The 16,900-nt window shown below is 58.0% G+C and overlaps 4 protein-coding genes across 5 annotated transcripts; 3 read left to right on the plus strand and 1 right to left on the minus strand.

Annotated features, from left to right (window-relative positions):
- The first annotated feature begins 2,045 nt into the window (after positions 1-2,045).
- On the plus strand, positions 2,046-3,872 carry JUNB (JunB proto-oncogene, AP-1 transcription factor subunit). The gene has a single exon (XM_049877049.1). The coding sequence runs from the start codon at positions 2,338-2,340 to the stop codon at positions 3,379-3,381; it is 1,044 nt and encodes a 347-aa protein (XP_049733006.1). The 5' UTR covers positions 2,046-2,337; the 3' UTR covers positions 3,382-3,872.
- A 2,374-nt stretch (positions 3,873-6,246) lies between these two features.
- On the minus strand, positions 6,247-8,307 carry PRDX2 (peroxiredoxin 2). The gene is made up of 5 exons (XM_049877052.1): positions 8,205-8,307; positions 7,963-8,116; positions 7,226-7,348; positions 6,926-7,056; positions 6,247-6,332 (listed from the first exon to the last, which is right to left on the minus strand). The coding sequence occupies exons 1-5, from the start codon at positions 8,305-8,307 to the stop codon at positions 6,247-6,249; spliced, it is 597 nt and encodes a 198-aa protein (XP_049733009.1).
- A 671-nt stretch (positions 8,308-8,978) lies between these two features.
- Positions 8,979-11,473, plus strand: THSD8 (thrombospondin type 1 domain containing 8). Its single transcript, XM_049877053.1, has 3 exons — positions 8,979-9,254; positions 10,326-10,531; positions 11,384-11,473. The coding sequence occupies exons 1-2, from the start codon at positions 9,104-9,106 to the stop codon at positions 10,523-10,525; spliced, it is 351 nt and encodes a 116-aa protein (XP_049733010.1). The 5' UTR covers positions 8,979-9,103; the 3' UTR covers positions 10,526-10,531; positions 11,384-11,473.
- Positions 11,474-11,586: 113 nt separating this feature from the next.
- RNASEH2A (ribonuclease H2 subunit A) lies at positions 11,587-15,574 on the plus strand. Of its 2 annotated transcripts, none has more exons than XM_049877050.1 (8): positions 11,587-11,802; positions 11,980-12,051; positions 12,176-12,302; positions 12,434-12,521; positions 13,824-13,961; positions 14,068-14,155; positions 15,115-15,238; positions 15,347-15,574. In XM_049877050.1, exons 1-8 carry the CDS (start codon positions 11,676-11,678, stop codon positions 15,477-15,479), a joined length of 897 nt encoding a protein of 298 aa, XP_049733007.1. In that variant the 5' UTR covers positions 11,587-11,675; the 3' UTR covers positions 15,480-15,574. The 2 variants fall into 2 exon arrangements, with proteins under 2 accessions (XP_049733007.1, XP_049733008.1); XM_049877051.1 differs by having other exon boundaries at positions 15,084-15,238; positions 15,347-15,531.
- The last annotated feature ends 1,326 nt before the right edge of the window (positions 15,575-16,900 follow it).

Here is a 16,900-nt window from a genome sequence, read left to right on the forward strand (position 1 = left end):
CAGAGGGGGGCCCTCAATGGAGGGAGACATCCTGGGGAGGAAGGGGCCTCCCTCCAGGTATTATAGATGGGACCCACTGACTAGGTGAGGGAGGCAGGGGCATCCCAGCCCCTAGGAATGTGTGTGTTGGGGGTGCCCAGACCTCCCGGCAGAGGGGAAGGGCACCTCGCCCAAGGGAGGAGGCAGCCGTGCCAGCCTGCCCAGGCGCCAGGGGTGCCTCTAGGCATCGGCCCGCCTCCTCCGCGCCCCATCGGGCCGGGAGCGAAGTTCGACCCAGGCCCGCTGGCAGGCGGGGACCTGCCAGTCTGGGCTGGGCAGGGCCGGGCCAGCCTGGCAGGACGCGGCCCCACAGCGGCTGGGCGGGGCCGGGCTAGGCGGCCGTGGGGGCTCCGGGGGCGGTGGCCGGGGCTGGTCGGGACTAGCCAGTCCGGGGGCCCGGGCGCGCCCTGGGACCTGGCAGATATTGGTGCTCCTAACTCCTGGCTCGCGGCCCCGGGACAGCGCTGGCACCACCCCTTCCTGTGCCCTTATATGGGCCTCGGGGAGAGCTACTCCCCGGGCGGCCCCGCCCCCAGTCCCTGCTGGCGGACTCGGGCCGTTACCATGGCGACCAAGCCCCGCTCCCGGGCTGCGCCCCCCTCCGTCGGGATAATGGAAAGGTCTCCGTTTTGCCTTGAAAGTCGTCTGCAGGCGCCGCGAGCGGAACCACTGCTGGGGGCGGGGGAAGATAATAGGAGCTCTCTGCGGCTGGGCGGGCCCCGAGCGCTCGGGCCTCGGCGGGGGTCTCAAGCCCAGGTTCCTCTTCTGAGGCACGGAACCCGGCCAGACCCAGGGCGGGGTGCACGGTCCGGTAGGATACGAGTGACGGAGGCAGGGCCGGGCTCCTTCCCCGGGGGCTGTTGCCACACTTCCTGCCGCCACGCTCTTTCCCCAGCCTGTTTCTAAGGAAGGGAGTGGGGTTGGGCGACCGCGCCCCGGCCATCGGGCTGGGTCCAGGCTCCGAAGTTGACACGGTGTAGGGCAAGCCCAGGGTCAATGGGGGAGGCCATGGAGCTGGGGACAGAGTATTCGGGCGCCGATGGGTCACTACGAATGGGGTTGCGCTAGTCATGGAAGATTCGGCACAGCCTAGTCCCCAGGATCCTGGGAGCCCCTTCCTCGCACATCTCAGCTGGGGACCCTCCTGCCATTGTCCTCTGATTTGAATATATGTTCCAACCCTTCTAACTCTCCATCATGGCTTCACAGATTACCCCGGTGACTCCCCAACCTAGTGCCCCTGACAGACATATTCCATTTTCTACTCCACGTATTTTCCCTGGCCAACTGTACCCGAGGACCCGCATCCCTTTATGCATATCTAAATTTCCCCATCTTCATTCCTCCCCCACTTAGGCAGGGCCCTCAGATTGTCCCATGGATGCCAGCATCCCTCCTCATTTCTGGTATAATGGGTCCTCCAGCTTCTCCTCTTGTATCCTTTTTAAGCGTTGCCTTTCTTCGTTTTTCTAAGTCCCTCCTGTGAAAAGTTCCGGAACCCCCACTCAATTCCTGTGCCAGGCGTTTCCCCACCCCTTCCCATTTACTCGCTTTAACCCTCTTCCCCTTGTTTTTTTGGGCTCCCAGGGTATTATCAGAGTCCCAACCCCTCTGGAATACTTCGGGTCCCTCAGGCCTTTCGCTTACACCCTGGGATACCCGCCCCCACTTCCTCTGTACCCTGTCCTCCTTTTTCTCAGGTGTACTCCAAGGGAGCCATTGCTCCTTCTCAGCCCCTCCCCCAGATGCCTCGTGTCCCCCAGCAGATCCTTCCTCGCGTACTCCGGGGTCCCCCAGCCCCTCCCCTGCAGCCGCGCCGAGCCACACGGCCCATGGCCGCTGTTTACAAGGACACGCGCTTCCTGACAGTGACGCGAGCCGCCTCCTCCCCTTCCCCACGCTCGAAGAGGGGGGCGCGGGGGCCGGGCTCGGGCGACCGCCAATCCGAGCGCACTTCCGCAGCTGACAGCTCATATAAAGACCAGCCTCTCTGCTCAGCGGCCGGGACCTTGAGCGCGGCCAGGCCACCTTCGGAATCTTCAGGGAACGGGGAGCGGGGGCAAGCGACACAGAGAAAGCGAGCGCACTAGAGAGGGCGAGGAGGACACGGGAAGCTGGGTAGAGCTTTCGCGCACAGCCGCCGGCTGGCCGCTCCCCGCCCGAACCAGTCGCCGGGAACGCGCGTTCCGACAATCAGTCCGGTCACCGCCGCGGACAGCGCACCGGTCGCTGCAGCGAGGCCCCGGGCGGCCCCGCAGGGACCACCCCCCCCGCCCCCAAGCCCGCCGGGCCGCCCGGATGTGCACTAAAATGGAACAACCTTTCTACCACGACGACTCATACGCAGCAGCGGGCTATGGCCGGGCCCCTGGCGGCCTCGCTCTACACGACTACAAACTCCTGAAACCCAGCCTGGCGCTCAACCTGGCCGACCCCTACCGAGGCCTTAAAGCGGCCGGGGCGCGGGGCCCCGGACCAGAGGGCAGCGGAGGCAGCAGCTACTTTTCCAGCCAGGGCTCGGACTCGGGCGCTTCGCTCAAGCTCGCCTCGTCGGAGCTAGAGCGCCTGATCGTCCCCAACAGCAACGGCGTGATCACGACGACGCCCACGCCACCGGGACAGTACTTTTACCCCCGCGGGGGTGGCAGCAGCGGAGGTGCAGGGGGTGCAGGGGGAGGTGTCACTGAGGAGCAGGAGGGCTTCGCCGACGGTTTTGTCAAAGCCCTGGACGACCTGCACAAGATGAACCACGTGACGCCCCCCAACGTGTCTCTGGGCGCCAGCGGAGGTCCCCCGGCCGGGCCCGGCGGCGTCTACGCGGGTCCGGAGCCGCCTCCGGTCTACACCAACCTCAGCAGCTTCTCCCCGGCGTCTGCACCCTCTGGCGGCGCCGGGGCCGCCGTCGGGACCGGGAGTTCGTATCCGACGGCCACCATCAGCTACCTCCCACACGCGCCGCCGTTTGCCGGCGGCCACCCTGCGCAGCTGGGCCTGGGCCGTGGCGCCTCCACCTTCAAGGAGGAACCACAGACAGTGCCGGAGGCGCGCAGCCGCGACGCCACGCCGCCGGTGTCCCCCATCAACATGGAAGACCAGGAGCGCATCAAAGTGGAGCGCAAGCGGCTGAGGAACCGTCTGGCGGCCACCAAGTGCCGGAAGCGGAAGCTGGAGCGCATCGCGCGCCTGGAGGACAAGGTGAAGACGCTCAAGGCCGAGAACGCGGGGCTGTCGAACACTGCCGGCCTCCTCCGGGAGCAGGTGGCCCAGCTCAAACAGAAGGTCATGACCCACGTCAGCAACGGCTGCCAGCTGCTGCTCGGGGTCAAAGGGCACGCCTTCTGAGCGCCTCCCCGCTATGTACGGACACCCCCTCCAGCCTGGACGGCTGGGCGCACGCCTCCCAGGGGGGGCGAGGAGGCAGGCGTGGACACCGGCCCCGGGGCCTAGGGGCGCCACAAACCACACTGGACTCTGGCCTGCTGGCTCTCGCCCAATCCTTCCACCTCGACGTTTACAAGCTGCCCCTTCCACGTTTTTGTATGTTTTTTTTTCTCTTCTAGAAACAGACTCAATTCATATTGAATATAATATATTTGTGTATTTAACAGGGAGGGGAGGAGGGGGCGATGGCGGCGGAGCTGGCCCCGCTGCCTGGTACTCAAGCCCGCGGGGACACTGGGGAGGGGACCTCGCCCCCTGCCCTCCCCCCTCTGCACTATACTGTGGAGTGGAAACACGCTTGGTTTATTTTAAGATGTGTTTGTGTGTGTGTGTGCGTTTATTGTTCTGACTTTTTATTGAATTTATTTAAGTAAAAAAAAAATAGTTCTTTATTAATTTCTGGAGTCTTTTTTTCTAAGCCGGGCGGGCGGAGGGAGGAGAGTACTGGGCGGCCCTCACCCCACCGCTGTTTGGGGCTCACTCCAGTGCCTGCATCCCCCTCTCCAGCCCTGTCCAGCCATCTTAATGTCCCAGCCTAGCGGTCCGGCCCTCATATCCTGAGCTTGGTGGTCCCCGGGGGTTGGAAGGTGCGGGACGCGGTCAGTGTCCCAAGGGCGCGACGCGAAGTGCGCAGACGCGGCCCGCCCAGCCCCGCGCGCCGGGGCTTTCCCCGCTGACGCAGCGGAAGCGCTGCCCATACATGGACCGATTCTGCCCAGTGACGCGCTGGCGGTCTCCGGGCAGATTCCGGGAATCCCCTCCCCCGCTCTGCCGGGCAGGGCCGCAGCGCCGGGAAGGGGGCCGGGATTTTCCCGGGCAGGCGTCTGCCCGGGCCCGGAAAGCCCCAGGCCTGGGTCCAGAGCGCCCGGGGTGGGCGGGCCGCGCTCCCGGGCCCCGGGAACCACCCGCAGACTCCCCCATTAGGCTGGCGCCGGAGCCTGGTCGCGTCCACGCCCCCTCAGTCTGACCTGACCCAGGCAGGGGATCGCTGTAGCCTCCGCGCCGTTGCCGCCGCTGTCCTCCACCCTGCCCCCGCCAGGAAGGGCGGTGCCCGCCTGACTGTTTCCCCTCCCGGGTGCCAGGCCGAGAGCGGGGTGACTGCCAGGACTGGTCCTGCCGGGGCAGCTGCTTGGGCCGCCGGGCATCGCCACCGCCCTCGCACGGGGCTCCCTCCCCCGCTACTGGAACGGGTGGGGGGCGGCTGCGGCAACAGATGGAAGCCTCCAGAGCAGCGAAGGAAAACAGAGAGAAACCAGGCCATAGGGGTGGGGTGCGTAGAACAGGCACTTCACTAACTCGTTTATAAAATACTGAGCAGAGTCTGGAGACGTAACCTGGACCACGGCAGACAGGCAATAAACAATCAAACATTCCGTGATGGTGGTAAGTGCTAGGAAGAACAAAAAACAGATCCAGGTCGTAGAGTGATGGAACCATAGAGGGTGTATTGAGAGGGTGGACCTTTAGCGAGGCAATTTTTCAGCAGATTTGAAGGAGGTGGCCTGGAGAAAATCCCGGGAAGAGTGAGTGTGCGAGGCAGGGGGAACAGCACTTTTGAAGTTCCTGTGGCCAGAATAAAATCAGCCTGTTAAGAAACAGCCAGAAACTCAAGGGTGGCAAGAATTGAGTGAGCCACAGGTGGGGTAGATGAGGGCAGGGAAGGCCAGTCAGGCCTCATAAGCCTTGGAGGGGAGCGTAGATTAAATTCCGAGGGAGATGAGTGACACTTGGAGGGGATTAGGCTGGGTAACAATGTCAATAATCTGTGGGTTAAATGTGTATATCAGCCTAGTTCTGTGGAAGGAAATTGGGGCTCAGAGTGGCAAAGTCACTTGTCTGATCCTACACAGCATCAGACTATGCAGCAGCGTGGTAACCATTGGGAACACTGCCTTGCTCCTAACACCTGCCCCTTGCCTAACGCTCACCCTTCCACCCTTCACCCTGTCACCCTTGCCAAGGATAGACAGGCAGCCCTTCCAGGCTGGAGTTGAACAGAGCCTGCAGCAGGGGCTGGGCATGTAGCTCAGGACTGGGTCCCAAAAGACTGGACTCGACTAGGCTCTGTCCTGCCAAAGGCAACCATCCTAGTAGCCATTCACTGGGCCTTAAGCAGGGACCCAGCCCTGGGCTTCACATTATCTCCTTTAAGCATAGTGATATGGCTTGATTGTCTTTACTTCCAGTCACCCAGGGAAGATCACAGCTATTAAAGGGCATTTGAACTCAGACTGGATGATAGCAAATTATGGGTTCTGCCTTGGAAGGCCAAGTTTCAAGATGTAGAACATCCTGAGACTGCTCCTTGCCAGGGGCAAACAGCATCTTCTCCTCCCCACCACTCCAGAACTGCCCTCAGACCGAGGAAAAGGAGGGAGAAGAGTTAGCAGTGACCATGAGGTAAGGTTGCCATCTTGTGGTAGAGATAAGTAACTTCAGGGTCAGTTTCCCAGGCCGGAGGCTGGAGAAAGCACATGGGAGTTGGGGGCACTGCCAGGACAGATGACACCGACACAGATTTGCACCTGTCCTAATAATTTATTGGTCTCCTTAGGTCTGTGCCCCGATGGGTGGGCTCTGGGGAGGGAGGGTCACCATCCATCAGCTTCCAGGTGGGGGCATGAGAGGGCCTTAGCCCCACCCTCCAGGATCCCAGATTGGGGAGTTTCAAGGGGACAGGTCTGGCCTTTCCTGGGTCAGCATGGGGCACCCATGCAGGGGAACAGGTGGGGAAAGAGGGCCCAAACTTATTCCCTGCCTGCTAGTCTAGTTGTGTTTAGAGAAGTATTCCTTGCTGTCATCCACGTTGGGCTTGATGGTGTCGCTGCCCGGCTTCCAGCCAGCGGGACATACTGTGGGAAGACACAGACATGTGTGAGCCCCAAGTTCAAGGCAGGGACAGTAGTAGGGGACTAACAGAGGCAAAACAAGAGCCTGAGTTGAAGAAGAAAAATCCTGGGCCTAGTGGTTCAGGTCCAGGAATACACATGTTGATAGAAGTCCTCCATTCAATCACCATTCTATCATCTGTGTTTACCCTCACAGGCCCAGCTGTAGTATTTTCTGGCTAATAATTTTCCTGTTTTTATCCTCATTTTCTTTTTAGGCCCTTCAACCCAGTCTCAGTCCCTCAGCCTAGCCTTGCTTGACTTTGAGTCTATGGCCAGACTATCCCTTCCACATGAGAAGGTTCTCTGATCCAGCTAACATTATTCAAACCTGACTCAGTATGCACCGCCTCAAATACTTTCTATGGCTTGTATTACCTCCCAGTTCTCCATCCTTGTATTCTATTGGGGTATCTCTCCCGCCACATGAGGCATTTCCTGAAGACAAGGCCCTGAGCTGAATCGCCTATGGGACCCTAACATTGCCCTGCTCAGGTGGAAGGGCTGACAGTAAATGTTTGCGTGAATGACAGAGGAGCTGTGTGTGAACTATTCACCTTCCCCATGCTCATCCGTGTACTGGAAGGCCTGGACCAGCCGCAGAGCCTCATCCACGGAGCGCCCCACAGGCAAGTCATTGACTGTGATCTGACGAAGGACACCCTTTCCATCAATGATGAAGAGACCTCTGAAGACATCAAGGCTCATGGTGAGGAGCTGGGAACTCCCAGGACCAGAACAGGGAGCACCCACCTCTTGCCAGACACAGGGTTGGGAGCAGAGAGGGCGTTGCCCAAGCATGGTCCCCTCACCCTGGGGATGAGGCTCCCTGAGCCTGACTGAGGGCTTCACTGTACCTGTAAGCGATGCCCTCATCTTCCTTCAGCACACCATAATCATGGGACAAACTTCTGTTCACGTCAGCCAGCAGGGGGATGTTCAGGGGGCCCAAGCCTCCCTCCTTCCGGGGAGTGTTGATCCTGGGGGTTGGGAAGACGGGACTGGCACCACAGGAGGCCCGGCACAGCGGGGTCCTCACCCTTTGGGCCCGGGTGAGATAAGTATGGGGGGGGCCCTGGAGGTGGGAGATAAGGGGCTTTAGAGCAGAGCCCTGGGAGACACACCCACCCCGCCCTGAAGTGTGTGCAGGGGCTGTTTCTGGTGCCTGGGAAGACTAAAGCCTACAGACTGGCACTCCAGTTCCAAAGGAGTGCCTTCACACATGCTACTGATTTCCAGCATAAGGGGGGGGAACATGTGCTAGAGTCCTGGTGCTCCTCTCTAGCCCTGTAACTTGGGGCCCAGCCCTTTACGCCCTTGAACTGGAGTTTCCACCTTCACAAAATGGGGCAGTACAGCCTCCCTCCCAAAAACTATGTGAGATAAAACGTCTGCGACTCTGGGCGACAAGCAACGAGTTTCCAAATGCTAATTACTGTCATCATCGTTAAGAACTGGGTGTCATTATTTCCATTATTTTCAGGATGGGGAAAGGGAGGCCCAGAAGTTGAGCAATGGTCATGCAGCCACACAGCTCAGACCCTAAGGTATGGGCCTAGCGGCATACTACCCTCCTCCTGTGCTCCCCTCATACCAAGCCAGGTGAGTGAACTGAGAGTCCACAGAGGCCCCCAGCACCTCGCAGCCCAGCTTGCGGAAGTCTTCAGCATGTTCGCTGAAAGCGATGATCTCGGTGGGACACACAAAGGTGAAGTCCAGCGGATAGAAAAAGAGCACCACGTATTTCCCTGGGTGGGTAGGGGTAAACGAGGAGTTAGGGCCCAGACCCCCTTATGCCTGGGCCAGTTCCCTGGGCCTCCTCTAGGCTGTCCTCACCTCTGTAGTCCGAAAGCTTCACCTCCTTGAAGGCTCCATCCACCACTGCAGTGGCCTGGAAGTCAGGGGCGGGCTTTCCGATGTGCGCGTTGCCGGAGGCCATGACTGAAAGCTGAGACCCCAGCCCGGTCAGCCCGCCCGGGAAGACCTTTTGTCTTCCCTTTCCAAGGTCATGCTGCGTGCGGGGGCCCCGTTAGAGCAGCACAGGCAGCAACACTGATCCCCGCCCTCCCTGGTACCAGGTCTACGCGATATTGAGGCTACTGGGAGCCGCCCACTGACCAGAGCACCAGCGGCCCGGCCGCTGCTGCCTGACCCCCCTTAGCTTGTTGGCGCAAGCCCCCAGTCCCAGTAGGAGACAACGAAGCCCCCGCGAGCAGGGGGGCGGGGAGCCCGGCGATCCGGCCTGTACTCCAAGGCTCCGGCCTCGGTTTCCCCCTCAAGGACAAAGGCGGCTACTGCGGCGGGAGGAAAACAAAGGCAGCCAGCGATAAGGTCCGGATAGGGCCGGAGCTGCTCGAAAGGGGCTTCCCCCAGCCGGGTGCACACCCGGTGTCTATACCTGCGTGGGCTAGGGCTGGACGCAAGGACAGCCAGACGGGCGGACTCTGGATCTCAGCGTCACGAGCACCAGGGGCTGCGGAGCCTTTTATGCGCGGCCCGAACCATGACGCGCAGGGCGTGGCGGGGGGGGGGCGTGGCAGACGAACGGAGCGGTCGGGTCCACTGAGTCGGGCAGAGAGGGGAGCGCAACCGGTCGGCTCCACGCACCGCGGGCGGCTGGGGAGACCTGCAGCCGCCGGCCGCGACCACCATGCAGGCCCGCGGGGTTAGTGAAGGAGCTGCGGGTCCACGTGAGGCTAGGCCCGGGAGCGCGCTGTGGGCGGTTGGAATCTCGCATGGCCCGGAGCCGGGCGGGGCTGCTTCTGCTGCCTCTGATACTCCCGCTCCTGGCGACGCCTGTCCAGGGGTCCTACGACTACCAGTACTTCGGCGATCAGGGCGAAGGCGACACTTGGGAGCAGCTGCGGCGGCTGCAGCAACCGAAAGGTAACCGCAGGTGGCAGGGGTGACGACCCCGAATGATGTTTCCATGACCCTACTTGGCCAGCCGGCTGCAAGGAGACCTCCTCCCACGAACTCTAGATTCCCGCCTTACTCCTCCCTGGCGGTCTCTCCTTGGGCTGATTACTTTTCTCTGAGACTCAATTTTCTCATCTATAAATTGGAAAAGAGGCTGACTTTAAGCAGCTCACAGCTGGAGAGGGGACGTGGGCAGGCAATAAGCACAGAAGCAGACATCCATAAACTCATGGGTAGGTGCTAGGAAGAGCAGAGATAGAGACAGGAGGGGGCGGGTAAGCTTGGAAAGTCACAGAAGGCCCTGCTAAAGAAGATATATAACCAGTGCAGCTGGACTGACAAACAAAAGCCAAAAATGCAAGGACTGGGTGGAAGGAGTGTGCCAGGAAAGGGGAACAGCATGTACAAAGGCCAAAAGACCTAATGGAGGAATGGAAAGAGGCCAGGGTGGTGGAGGCTTGGTGAGGAGAGAGTTGTAGAGGACGTGATCAGCGGGCCCTGGCCTTATGAGTGGTAGAATCAGGATAAGACCTGTCTCATACGGGCATAGGGAGGAACCAGCAGAAGAGCTTTCGTAAAGAACATCCACTAAGTGCTCCATAAGTGATAGCTGCTTTAAAAGTGATGATTAGAATTCTTTTTGTTCTGTGTGCTAACACAGTGCTAGGGGCTTTAAGTATCTTCATTATATCATTTAATTAGTCATTTAATTCACCACCTGACAGCTCTGCTGGTCTGGTGGCATGGTGCCCGCTGAACAGGCCAAGGCCACCTCCCTCAAGGCCGCAGTCAACTTCTGAAGACAAGCACCAAGCACCAAGCACCAAGGGTGGTGTACCATACTCCCAGCTGGGCGGGTTGGCGCAGGTGGGAAGTGTCAGTTTGCATCCCGCTGGGCCACTTGTCAGATGTGTGACCTCAGAAGGGTGGCTCGCTCTCTCTAGGTCTCAGTTTCTGCACCTGGCTCTGTAGCTAGAAGAGGGCATAGGGGGATTGTTCCCCTCTACCTGGGTCTTCATCTCAGCCCTCCACCCCCAGACGTGGAGGACTCGATCCTGAGCCCGTGGGGAAATTGGCGCTGCCTCTGCGACCTGGGGAAGGAGGAGCGCAGCCGCGAGGTGCAGGGTACGGCACCGGCCCCTGTGTTCATGGATCGTGAGAACCTGGTGCAGATGCGGCCCTGCCGGCAAGGAGATTGTCCATCCTGCAAGCTGATCCAGTGCAACTGGAGGCCCTGAGCCCGCGTGAGAGACTGGCGCAGAGGGGGCGGGGCCTAGGGGGCTGTCAAGTTCAGGGACGTGAGTTGCAGGAGTGGGGCTCGCAGAGTGGAAGGACTGCGTGGGGTGGGAACCCAAAGCCAACGAGATTGGCCCTGGTAGGGAACCAGGAGCCACAGGCAGAAGGGGACAGGAATGGGGACGACGCAGAGGGGTGAACCGGGACCTTGAGTAAGGGACGTTAGCCTGGTGAAAGGCCTTGACGCACAGACCGAGAACGATAGCCCGGCTGAAACCTGGGGATAGAGGGAGAGAAGCGGTAAGGATCGCAGACAGGACTGAGAGAAGTGAGCTTCGCTGAGACTGGGGGACTGAGGAAGAACAGTGGGGGGTGGGGGTGGGGGAAGGGGAGGGCATGAACCTTGAATTGGGGGAATGAGCCTGTATAATGAGTGGAAGCCCTGAGCCCGAGATTGTAAACCTTTTGGGCTCTGGGATTCTAATTCGAGGGACGGGGAGGCTCAGCCCGAGTGAGACAGGGTGGGAGGCAGGGACCCTGTGGGGGGCAAGGATCCTGATTCCAAAAAAGTGACTGAGACAGGGAGGGTGGGGACCCCAAGTATAACGGCCTGAGCTCACGTAAGAGCGGGGGTACCTAGTTCAGGGAGCTTAGGCTGTGTAGGTGGCAGGGATTTCGAATATAAGGGCCTGAATCCAAGTGGGGGACGGAGCCCCAGTGATGCTGAGGCCCGTGTTTGGGGAGCGTAGTTATATTTGACCTTTGGAATCGACTCGACGGCACTAGGTTAGACCCCTACAGGGCTGGGTCCTCCATGCCCTGCCTCAGTTTCTCCCTTTATTTCCCTTTCCTTCCACCAGCTCCTATGGGCGGGGGTCCGGAGCCGGCAGAACGCAGGTTGGATAGGGGCCCAGTCTACCCCGTTCTTCACCAGAAGCTCTTCGCTATCGATCTTGAGAACTACAATTTCCAGGAAGCTGAGCGGCAGCGGCGTCCGCGTCGGCTGCGCGAACGTCAGCGGCGTCGGGCGTGTGTCCTGTGCGCCGATTGGTCCCGAGTGAGCGCCGCTGCTGAGCCCGCGCAAGACGCGCGCCGAGGCCTGCGCTTGCAGCCGGCGGTTCTGCGGCTGGCACTGGCGGCAGAAGCGGCGGCATGGATCTCAGCGACCTGGAGAGAAACAATACGGGCCGCTGTCGCCTGAGTTCACCTGTGCCCGCGGTGTGCCGCAAGGAGCCTTGCGTCCTGGGCGTGGATGAGGCGGGCCGGGGCCCTGTGCTGGGTGCGCCACAAGGGCCAGGGGCGGGGGAGGGGCGTGAGAATGATGATGGCCATGGCATTGTGCCAGTGGACGAAAAAAGCGGTGGTGATAGAACAGGAATGGGGGTTTTCACGATACTCGCTGCTTGGATTCGGGAGCCACCCCCACTTCCAGAAACCTGACACCTCTCCTCCCCAGGCCCCATGGTCTACGCCATCTGTTATTGCCCCTTGTCCCGCCTGGCAGATCTGGAGGCCCTGAAAGTGGCAGGTGAGCCCGGGGTGTCGAGGGAGTACGTCTTGAGAGGTGGTTCCAGGGTATATGCAGGGCAAGTGAGAGCTGGAGGAGGGCAGGAAGTGAGAGAACCAGAAACCTTCTCTCCCAATCCTCCCAGACTCGAAGACCCTGTCGGAGAGCGAGCGGGACCGGCTCTTTGCGAAAATGAAGGAGGACAGGGACTTTGTGGGCTGGGCGCTGGACGTGCTGTCTCCAAACCTCATCTCCACCAGCATGCTTGGGCGGTGAGGGGTCTCCCCACCCCCAGAGTGGTCGGGATGGAGGTGCAGCCAGCTCTCTGGGGGAGGTAGAGAGCATGGGGAGGTTTGGCTCTGTGGCTGCAAGGGGTTCACTAGGCTCTGCTCTTAAACCTCAGGGTCAAATACAATCTGAACTCCCTGTCCCATGATACGGCCGCTGGGCTGGTGCAGTATGCCTTGGACCGGGGTGTGAAAGTCACCCAGGTGAGCCTAAGTATTTTGGTACCTGGGTTGCCCCCATTTGATCACCTCTAGATAAAATAGGGGTGAAAAAGTACAGTGGGCAGGTTCAGCATCAGAAGCATGGCAAGTGCCTCAGCAGTGTTGCTTCCTGCTGTTGACTTTCTACCCCTGTTTCTGCCTGAAATCCATGTCCCACCAAGGACCAGCGTGGTTCTCTCAGTCTCCCCTCCCCCAATCTAATCAGTCTTCCTAAAGACTTAGTGTCCAGAACAAATCCCACATCTGTCCACCTGCCCACAGCCTCCATCCTGGCCCAGGACACCCCCACCTGGACTCCTGCCCCAGGCTCCTCCCTGGTTTCCCCGCCTCCACTCCTGTTCCCTCTTCTGTCTGACATTTAATTTACTAATTACAAGATTTAAATCAGGAAAGTTCAGAGTTGAGTAAGGAAGAGGTTAAATTACTACAGAGAAGCATGAATCAACATTACATTGAGTGTACGGAGGCAAAGAACAGACTGTTTTGAGACAACGACAAGGGGGAATACTTGAGTTGGGGAAGGTAACAGGGGAAACCTCCCTGAGGAGGTAGCTGAGGCCCATCCCCAGCAGGAGGAGCTGGCAAGGCAGCCCTGGAGCAGACAGACGTAGGCCCTGCTCTCGGCTTCAAGGCCTAGTGAGAGGAGATGGACGATCAGCTGGTAAACTAAAGAATAAAGGTAACCTTTGAGAATGGTGACTGCCCTGAAGACATCACTTGTCCCTGTTACCTTCATGATCTTATTTCTCAGCATTCTATTCCAGCCTTGTGGCTCCCTACTGTTCTCCAGCATATTTGATGTGGTCCCACCTCATGGCCTTTGCACTGGCAGTTCCCTCTGCCTAAGCACTCTTTCCCAGATCTCCACATGGTTTATTCACTCACCTTCAGATCTTTCTTGAAATGTCATTACCTTAGAGAGTGCTTCCTTGAACCTCCGTTACCGCCATTTAAAATTATAACCCCTTCCAACTCTCCCCTAGGATTTATTATTTATCTTGTTTCTTGTTTGTGGCCCTCAGGGTGTCTGCTTCACAAGGAAGGGATTTTTATTTCCATGTCCCTGGCATCTAGAATAGCAACTGGCACACAATACGTGTTCTGGGAGGTGACCTTTGATCCAAGACCCCTGATATGAATTGATAAGAAAGATCCAGGCTGGGGATAAGCTGGAAGAAGAGTATTCTGGGCAGCAGGAACAGAAATGCAAAGGCTGTGAGGCTGGATAATTTGCACAGCTGTTTTTTGGGGTGTTGACCGAATACGTGTCTGTTGCTGTGATAGGTATTTGTGGACACTGTGGGGCTACCAGAGAAGTACCAGGAGCGGCTACAGCAGCGCTTTCCTGGAATTGAGGTGACAGTCAAGGCCAAGGCAGATGCCTTGTACCCCGTGGTCAGTGCTGCCAGCATCTGCGCCAAGGTCAGCCCCCATTGGGCTTGGGCCAGCTTCCAGCACCCCAGTGGGCAGGGGGTAGGCGCTGGTTGTTGCAGGGGAGGGAGATTCCAAGTGCCCATCTTGCCCACAGGTGGCCCGAGACCAGGCAGTGAGGAGCTGGCAGTTCGTGGAGAAACTGCAGGACGTGGATGCTGATTATGGTTCGGGCTACCCCAATGGTAAGCAGACAGTGGTGCAGCCTGCCTCTGGAGTTGCCTCAGGGTAGCACCAGCAATACTAATGCCAAGTTGGCCAGGGCTGAGCATGCTTCTGAGGTTTTCTAAACTGTTCTGGTAATCCTATTCTACAGCAGAAGGGGCTGAGGCCCAGAGAGGGGTGCCACTTGCCCACACCCACACAACCAGTGTGCAGCAGAGCTGGCCCTCCTCCCACTTTGCTGTTCTTTGGAGCCCCAGTGAAGGGCTGAGACCCAAAGTGGGCACCTCTTCACCCATTAAGGGGAAGGGACGCAGGCTGTTGTTAAACAGCTGTTGTTTGAATGCCAGCTCCACCATTTTCTTCCAACTCTGAGGCTCCGTCTCCTCATCCATAAGTGAGAGTGATCATGCCTCCCCTCGCCACACATAAGGGGAGATAAGAAGTGGCTGGGTTCAAGGAATCTTCCCATCCTTCTCTGAGGCCCAGAGAAGGGCTGGCAGTGGGGTGGGGCAGCACAGCCAGTTTGTGATTGGAACTCGGGTGAGAGGCCAAAGTGAGGAAATCAGGTCCCTGCCAAAGATAGTTTGGGCATCCATTCTGCACTTTTGAGCACCTGGTAACATACCATGCAAGGCCAAGCCCTGGGGGTAGAGCAGTGAGCAAGACAAACAAGGACCTCCCTACCTCTCCTGAGCTCATCATTACTTGCACAGCTAGATCAACAAATGTTAATTCCTTTTGTCCTTGGGGGGGTCAGGGAGATCTCTCAGCAGCAGTCTCCCTAAACTGCAACTTGAGCAACTCTTGGTCAGGCAAGTGAAGGGGGGTGGCCTGTGCAAAGGCAGAAAGATGTGCAGTGGAAGGTGACTCAGGTGTGCAAAAGGAGGCCTAAGATGAGGTGGCAGAGCCTCAGATGCCAGGCTGAGGAGCTTGGATATTATGGTGCAGCTCAGGGGCCATTGCCCACCACATACCCCAGATCCCAAGACAAAAGCGTGGTTGAAGAAGCATGTGGAGCCCATCTTCGGCTTCCCCCAGTTTGTCCGGTTCAGTTGGCGCACAGCCCAGAGCATCCTGGAGGAGGAGGCGGAAGGTGTTACATGGTGAGTGCCCCGGTGGTGCTGTAGGAGTGGAGGGAGGAGCGGGCTCAGCCCTGACTGGAGGGCTGGCATCCCCTGGAAAGGGTCAGTATTGTCCCCTCTCTCCCACAGGGAGGACTCCTTGGCAGAGGATCAGGAGGGACTCAGGAGGATCACGTCCTACTTCCTCAGTGAAGGCCCCCGTCCCCGCCTCCCCCACCGATACTTCCAGGAGCGTGGCCTGGAGTCAGCCACCACCCTCTAAAAGCCAGGCAGTCCCCCCTTTATCTGCCGCTTCTCTCCCCAGCTGGTGATTAAAACAGTTAACGAAAGCCAAGAGTAGGCTTGTACTTTGAGGTAGAGGCAGGGTGGTGGGCGTGTTCTGTGGCTGGACCTAGCTACTGCCTTTGGGAAGCTAAATGGGGTAGACATTGGGTGACTGATTTTATTTTACTTTTAAAATACTGCGACGTATTTATATGATTCAAAATTAGAAAGGAGCACATTGAGAAGCTGCACAGCCAACCTGCCCCCAGCTCACTGTGGGCTCGCAGGTGCCCGTGGGTCCTGCAGAGACAGTGGGGCATGATACAAACACATACAGGTGCACTCTCTTCCTGAAAAAAAAAAATTTTTTTTTACGCAAATGGAAGCAAACTATACCCTGAATTGTGCACATTACTCTTTTCTCCAAATATGACTTGCCAATAATTTCAAATGGTTGTCCAGAGACCTTCCTCATCCCTTTACACCACAGAGTCCTCTTAGAAATGCAAAGTCCTGGGCGCCACGCTAAACCTGCCAGAAGTCTATTTCCAGGGTCTTATTTAAAATGAGGTTGACAACAACCCTGTCTCGTAAGGACTTTCAAAGGACTGCAAACCCACATCCCTGTGGATATGCCTCTCAAGCCCTCTGGAACTCATTACCTCCTGCTTGTTCTCTGGACCCTGCCTAGCACCCTGGCACGCTGGTGCCACTCATCTCCAGGCACTGTTCCCCCCACTCTGTCTCCAAGTGGTGGCCTGATGGGCCCTCCCCTGCTTAAGGCTTCCATGGTTCTCACCCCTTATCAGGTTGCAGTGCCTTTGCTTGGTATTCAAGGCCTTCCAAGATCTTATCTCACTTCCCACGCTCTGCTCCAAGTGCGCTGACCAACTCAGTCTGTTGTTAAGTGCTGTCAAATCCATTCCAACTCATACTGACCTTATGTACAACAGAACAAAACACTGCCCAGTTCTGCGCCATCCTCATGATGGTTGCTATACTTGAGCTCATTGTTGTAGCCACTGTGTCAGTCCATCTCATTGAGGGTCGTCTTCTTTTTCACTGACCCTCTATTTTACCAGGCATGATGGCCTTCTCCAGGGACTGATCCATCCTGATAACATATCCAAAGTATGTGAGACAAAGTCTCACCATTCTTGATTCTAAGGAGCATTCTGGCTGTACTTCTTCCAAGGCAGATTTGTTCCTTCTTTTAGCAGTCTATGGTATATTCAATATTCTTTGCCAACACCATAATTCAAATATATCAATTCTTCTTCAGTCTTCCTTATTAACTGTCCAGCTTTTGCATGCCTGCGAGGCAATTGAAAACACAGTGGCTTCGGCCAGGCACACCTTAGTCCTTAAAGTGACATCTTTGCTTTCTAGCCTCCGGGCCTTTGCAGGCAGACTCTCCTT

Source organism: Elephas maximus, chromosome 3 (assembly GCF_024166365.1).
Source record: "Elephas maximus indicus isolate mEleMax1 chromosome 3, mEleMax1 primary haplotype, whole genome shotgun sequence".
NCBI lineage: Eukaryota > Metazoa > Chordata > Mammalia > Proboscidea > Elephantidae > Elephas > Elephas maximus.

Bases quoted from the DNA above. Each gene is read 5' to 3' on its own strand.
- JUNB (XM_049877049.1), top strand. From the start codon at position 2,338: ATGTGCACTAAAATGGAACAACCTTTCTACCACGACGACTCATACGCA.
- PRDX2 (XM_049877052.1), bottom strand. From the start codon at position 8,307: ATGGCCTCCGGCAACGCGCACATCGGAAAGCCCGCCCCTGACTTCCAG. The intron at 7,057-7,225 runs GTACAGTGAAGC...TGATGTCTTCAG, and splicing joins GATGAGGGCATCGCTTACAG to AGGTCTCTTCATCATTGATG. The intron at 6,333-6,925 runs GTGAATAGTTCA...GTCTTCCCACAG, and splicing joins CACGGATGAGCATGGGGAAG to TATGTCCCGCTGGCTGGAAG.
- THSD8 (XM_049877053.1), top strand. From the start codon at position 9,104: ATGGCCCGGAGCCGGGCGGGGCTGCTTCTGCTGCCTCTGATACTCCCG. The intron at 9,255-10,325 runs GTAACCGCAGGT...CTCCACCCCCAG, and splicing joins GCGGCTGCAGCAACCGAAAG to ACGTGGAGGACTCGATCCTG.
- RNASEH2A (XM_049877050.1), top strand. From the start codon at position 11,676: ATGGATCTCAGCGACCTGGAGAGAAACAATACGGGCCGCTGTCGCCTG. The intron at 13,962-14,067 runs GTCAGCCCCCAT...TCTTGCCCACAG, and splicing joins CTGCCAGCATCTGCGCCAAG to GTGGCCCGAGACCAGGCAGT. The intron at 15,239-15,346 runs GTGAGTGCCCCG...TCTCTCCCACAG, and splicing joins GAGGCGGAAGGTGTTACATG to GGAGGACTCCTTGGCAGAGG.